The following is a 6000-nucleotide window of genomic DNA, read 5'->3' on the forward strand; positions in this document are numbered from 1 at the left end:
AACAGTGTTTGTCTTATTATCAAACATGCCCTTAATGTTAAAAGCACCTTATTCTTTCTTAGTAGCACCATATGAGGAGAATGCATGACGTAAATAATTTAATACCGTCCCACTCTTCCTTAAATTTTCAAATATAGAATATTTTGAAGACTAACTACATATTTTAGTACAATATATAGTTTGTAAAATCGTAATAATGTCAAGGTTCAATTATCCTCATATATATTTGCATGATAGGATTTATAGTAATCATTCCTTTATTATGTAGTTAGTAATCTTAGGCCTCATGTTCTAGAGAAATTTAATTCCAAACTCCTCATAGTAATCATCAAGAACTTCTACCATCTCATACTTATGTCTTACCTAATCTAGAGTTGTGTTGTCCAATTTTGTTGATCAGTTCCAATATACTGCCCATATGTCTCCTATTTTCCGATAAATCCTAACACATCCCCCGCTGCCAGCCTTCTCCCCGACTCAAATGATTAGAAAAATATTAACCTGATCAAGAATGTCTGTGTTTATTACTCTGAAATGTCCACAAGATTTAGTAAACCCTGAATACAGCCAATTCGCTCATCCAAATTCAGTATCAATTTTGGAGCTCAAGTAGCTGAAATGGACCTTGAATGGTTGCAGCCATATGACTTCTAGGATCAAACAGTACAATCGAGGCATGCCATTTTCTTCATCACACAATGCCCATATTTTTTTTTGGTTGGATGCACTCTTCTGATCTATCCTTATCAAAATCATGAAAGTCTGAGTCTGGGACTGATATTGGTACTGAGTTAGTTTTCTTGAGCTTTTGCTGATGAAGTGGCTTCTCTTTGATTATACCAACCATTACTTTAAGCACCAATTCATGATAGTTAATCTTTCATGTTGTATCTTTTCATTAGTCTACTTCATATTATAGTCCAACTTTATTAATCATCAACTTGATCATCAACATTCTGTTTGGCATCACGGTACAGTTCAGGCATTGACATTATGCACTATTGGAATTCTTAAAAATTGTCAAACATTTCTAAAAATGTCAATGAACATGAAAATCTGCTTAGTAGAGACAACCTTCCTGGAGGATTATTGTTATATTAATTAACAAAGCATTCAGATTGTTTTACTAAGTTCACTTCTTATAATTGTCATTTTGCTTAACGCAGAAATTTTATTGGCAAAGATAATCCTCGCATTGATTTTAGATTTTAATGAAATAATAGATTCTTGTAGTTTTCTTTTAAAATGTCGATTAATCCTCGCATTGATTTGAAATTTTAATGAAACAATAGGTTCCCGTAGTTTTCCTTGAAATTGACGATTATGTTTTTTGTTCCATCTTTGTTATTTTTTATTTGTTCATTAATATAATTAAGAGTTCACCATCTCAGAATTCAATATACCGATTGCTTTCATTTGTATAACAATTTACGTTTAAAAAATTGTCGGATAACAAGTTTGCATAGCGTGGGCAAAAATCCCTAATTTGTTTCAAATGCTTTGTGGGAAGTTAAGTTAATTTTTTATTAAAATTATTATATCAAAATAATTTGTATTAGGTATTTCTTCATGTAACTTTACACCAAACAAACAACTACATTTCATAGTTCATACCCATAAAAACAAAATTTAACTTATTTTAACATAAATTAGAAATTTAATATTCTTCCACTTAAAGTGTGCAAGTATATGATCCATACAAAGTAAATAATTTACGTGAACGATTAAAAAAAAAAACTTACATCACACACCAAAGACAAAAACCAAATTGACCCGTTTAAAACTTTAAATCCATCCCCAATTCCCCATCTCAATTCCCCTTGAATCTGAAACCCTAATTACCCAAATCATCAATTCACTAAATTACCCAAGATCTATCAAAAATTCACCCACCTATACATACACACACTCTGTCTCTAACACAAATCTAATTCTCCCATGTCCGAACACCTATACATACACAATACATATAATGGCAGCTGAGAAGAAATGGCTCTTCACTCTCTTCTCAGCCGCCTTTTTATCACTGATCCTACTCTTTTTTATCATCTCAAGCTTCTCCTCTCACACCCCTTATCCTTTAATTCTTCGGAGAGGCCTCAATTACCCACCTGCATTTGCTTATTACATTTCCGGGAGCTCGGGGGACTGTGATCGCGTGTTTCGGTTACTCCTTGCGGTTTATCATCCGAGAAATAGGTATTTGTTGCATTTGGGTACTGAAAGTTCGGATTTTGAGAGGAGGAGGTTGGGGTTTTTGGTTAGGAGTGTTAGTGTGATGAGGGCTTTTGGGAATGTGGATGTTGTGGGGAAACCCGATGCGATGACGTATATGGGGTCGTCCAATATTGCTGCGGTTTTGAGAGGGGCTTCGGTTTTGTTGAAGGTGGATAGTGGGTGGAGTTGGTTTGTTTATTTGACTGCCGCGGATTACCCATTGCTTACTCAAGATGGTATGTCGGGTTTTTGAATTAAGTTGTTCGGTTTCGATGTTTGAATGATGTTTGTGCGTGTGTTGTTTGAATGATGATTGTTGTTGCTTACTCTACATGATATGTTGTTTATTGATTTTCTTGGTTAGTTTTAATGTTTTAATTATATGTATGCGTTTACTTGATGTTGCTCATTTTGGGACTCCTAATTGTAGTGATGTAGTAGTTGTTTCATTGGTTAGTAAGCAAAGGTTGTGAATTTGTGATTATTGTGTTTTTGCACTAAATGGAGGATTTGAAAATCTTCACTGTGATATATTTAGGTACTTGGACAAATCAATTTCTTGTTCTTATTTAGAAAGATGTGTTAGTGTGTTTATTAAGAGGATATTTTGTTGCCCAGTTCGAATCCTTTTAGCTTAACTTTTCAGGCTGTATGACATCAAAGTTATTTAGCACACATTGAACAACCAAATAATTCCATGTTTGAAGACTTCATTACTACTTGATCATGGTGTTATTTAATATCCTCGTGTTGTACTTTGAGTAAAATTGGTAATGGAAGTACCTAATAATCGAGTATCTTTGTGATTATTCTTGTTAAAGCTTCCCCTTTTATGGAGATTAAAGGAAGTCAGATCTTACATTCTTACTAATATTTTTCCGAGGTAGAGAAATGCTATAGAGCTTGAGGAATCTTACTTGGAGCCAAACTCACCCATTGCAAAATTAGCATTAGTAAACCTTCCTTTTATCTATGTCACATGCTTATGATCAAATTGCACCTTGTTTATATACTATTCCTAAAAACCAAATGAGGTTATTTAAGATATCTGCAATTAGATGTTTTTTCATTATCATTATATGCCAAGAAGGATATTCACCTGGCGATATGGTTTGTTATTAGTTATGTCAAAAATATTGAGCCTAGCTGTGATACTGGTCTGTATGTTATGGAATCAGGTGTCTGGATCCTTCCAACGTATCTACTAAGGTGTCTGGATCCTTCCAAAATATCTACGCTTTTTTATAAGGGTTGTTTATTTGACTTTTTTGACCTGCCCTTTATTGAAGAGTTTCATATTACATCTTTTCGAGAATGACGACTGTGGGTGTTAGTCAAAATTTCTTCAAGTTTGTGCGCAGCTTGTTGTTCGGTTTATGCATTTCTTCTGCTCTAATTGACCACTTTAGCGATATATAATACAAGTATGACACAGTTATTACTTATTTGGAAAATGGCCAGGGAAGAGAAATTTGTTTGTAATTTGTCTAGTCATGAACACTAATAATCTATTATGCAGTTGGGTTGAGAGTGAGGTATCTACCTTACTATAAATCTTATGCATGATAATACTAGAATACATGTCACTATTTTGCGACTTACAGTTACATTGATGGTATATTGTGTAAAAGTTGGAAAGGTTCCCTGGATTGGGTGAATGCTAAATTTGTGTTTGTTCTTCCATTGCTGCTAGTTTACACGAGGCCTTAGTTTAAAGTACATCCGCGGTTTTACCTGCATATTTATAATATCTTTTGTTCGCTTTTCAGATTTATCACATGTATTCTCCTCTGTTAGAAGAGATCTTAACTTCATCGATCATACCAGTGACCTGGGATGGAAAGAGTATGCAAACTATTTAAATTTTAGGCTACATTTTCGAAGATATTATGGTACATGTGTTCAGCAGATGTTGATATATGTGAAATTGTTGCAGGGGTCAAAGGATCCAGCCAATTGTTGTTGATCCAGGGTTGTACTTGGCTAGGAGAGTTCAGATTTTCCATGCCACTCAAAAGCGAAAAATGCCTGATGCTTTTAAAGTTTTTACAGGTAAAACCTCTCTCATGTATATAGATAAAATTAAATTTTTTGTGATGGACAGTTATTAGGCATTGTAGAGATCTTTGTACAATTTTGCTGATTCATTCGTAATATCAGGTTCTCCATGGGTCACCTTGAGCAGGTCCTTCCTAGAATATTGCGTTCTTGGATGGGATAACCTCCCTCGGACCCTCTTAATGTTTACGACGAACGTAGTTTTGTCCCAAGAAGTATATTTCCATTCCGTCATCTGTAACTCACCGGAATTCAGGAACACAACGGTCAATAGTGACTTAAGATACATGGTGTGGGATGACCCCCCTAAGATGGAGCCTGTGTATTTAAATATCTCGAATTATGAGCAGATGGTTCAAAGTGGAGCTGCTTTTGCAAGACAGTTTACAAAAGATGAGGCATTGCTTGACATGATTGACAAGAAGATATTGAACCGTGGACGTAACAGAGCTACCCCAGGGGCATGGTGCACTGGCCGTAGTAGCTGGTTTACAGATCCGTGTTCGCAGTGGGGTGATGTCAATATTTTGAGGCCAGGAATCCATGCCAAGAAGTTTCAGGAGTCTATAGAAAACCTACTTGATGACTGGGAATCGCAGTCCAATCAATGCTTACAACAACAGAGTAACTAAAATTGATTAGGAAGTTCTTGCTTGTTACCAATTAGGCATACATGGTACTGCACAATTTTTTGTCTTCACTCGCATTCTTTTGTCCGGGGGTTCTTCCGACAAAAGACGTCTTCATTGTTAATATCCACACCTGGAACAGCAAGTCAACATGACCGACCAGCTGTTTGGCCAAGACAACCATAGATCAGATGTTGGGGATCAGGTCTTCATCAAAACCCAGTTGTCATATACCCCTTTGTACTCCAGTTGTCATATACCCGGTCTCATCTGCGTTCTGCACTGTTGTGTTGTAATTGTGGGGGCATCAGTTCATTTTTGGATACTGATTTATGTTGTCCATCTTATTATTTTTTTCCCAAAAAATGTTGAACAAGCCCTTTACTGGGACAGTTCAGTATAAAAACTGAAGCTGTAGAATTATAACTTTGTTTTAAAGCTTTTGTGCAGACTATTATTTAGTCTCAGCCCCCGACAGAAATATGACATCTTACAGCAGCATAAATTTTGAGGAAGATTTAATATTAGCTCTGAATCAGATGGAGGCTCAGTTTTTGTGCAGTCACAGAGTCTCGGTTAAAAAATAAAAGGAGTTCAAGATTGATCAAATTCTGGATAATTTGCATGTAAACGGCGTAAAAAACAAGGTTTTACATTAATGTGCTTTCTTTGTGTGTGTCAATCGGAAAGAAGCTCCTCGTGGTCAGTCATTACCTTGCTTGCTACCAAGTGATACTGGGATCCACAACTTTATGATCACAGGCCATGTTAGTGATTTTGAGAATTGCGCATATAACGCCATAATGACTTGCCAGATGTAAGAGTTTTGTTTGAATCTAATAAAATCTTTGGTGAAGGGAGACTCGAATAAATACACTGCATTCGACCAGGCCAGGTGAGAAACACTTACCTTTACTAAGCTGTAGGATCAACCGTCCTGCTTTGAGGATCCTATTTCAAAGCTGTGGTTTGAACAGAGTGACTGAATAAGGCCAGCCATCTATATAATATTCAGCTGGTAATAGTTGATGTACTACTCTGAAATGTAGGAAAATACCTACGAATATCAGTATGGTCATCTTCGACTTGAAGTCAT

General features: G+C 35.8%; 1 protein-coding gene across 1 annotated transcript; it reads left to right on the top strand.

Moving 5' to 3' along the window:
- The first annotated feature begins 1742 nt into the window (after positions 1 to 1742).
- LOC141724900 (beta-glucuronosyltransferase GlcAT14A-like) lies at positions 1743 to 5385 on the top strand. The gene is made up of 4 exons (XM_074527196.1): positions 1743 to 2453; positions 3987 to 4062; positions 4154 to 4269; positions 4378 to 5385. The coding sequence occupies exons 1-4, from the start codon at positions 1973 to 1975 to the stop codon at positions 4905 to 4907; spliced, it is 1203 nt and encodes a 400-aa protein (XP_074383297.1). The 5' UTR covers positions 1743 to 1972; the 3' UTR covers positions 4908 to 5385.
- The last annotated feature ends 615 nt before the right edge of the window (positions 5386 to 6000 follow it).

The sequence above is a fragment of the Apium graveolens genome, chromosome 5 (genome assembly GCF_009905375.1).
Source record: "Apium graveolens cultivar Ventura chromosome 5, ASM990537v1, whole genome shotgun sequence".
NCBI classification, from domain to species: Eukaryota; Viridiplantae; Streptophyta; class Magnoliopsida; order Apiales; family Apiaceae; genus Apium; species Apium graveolens.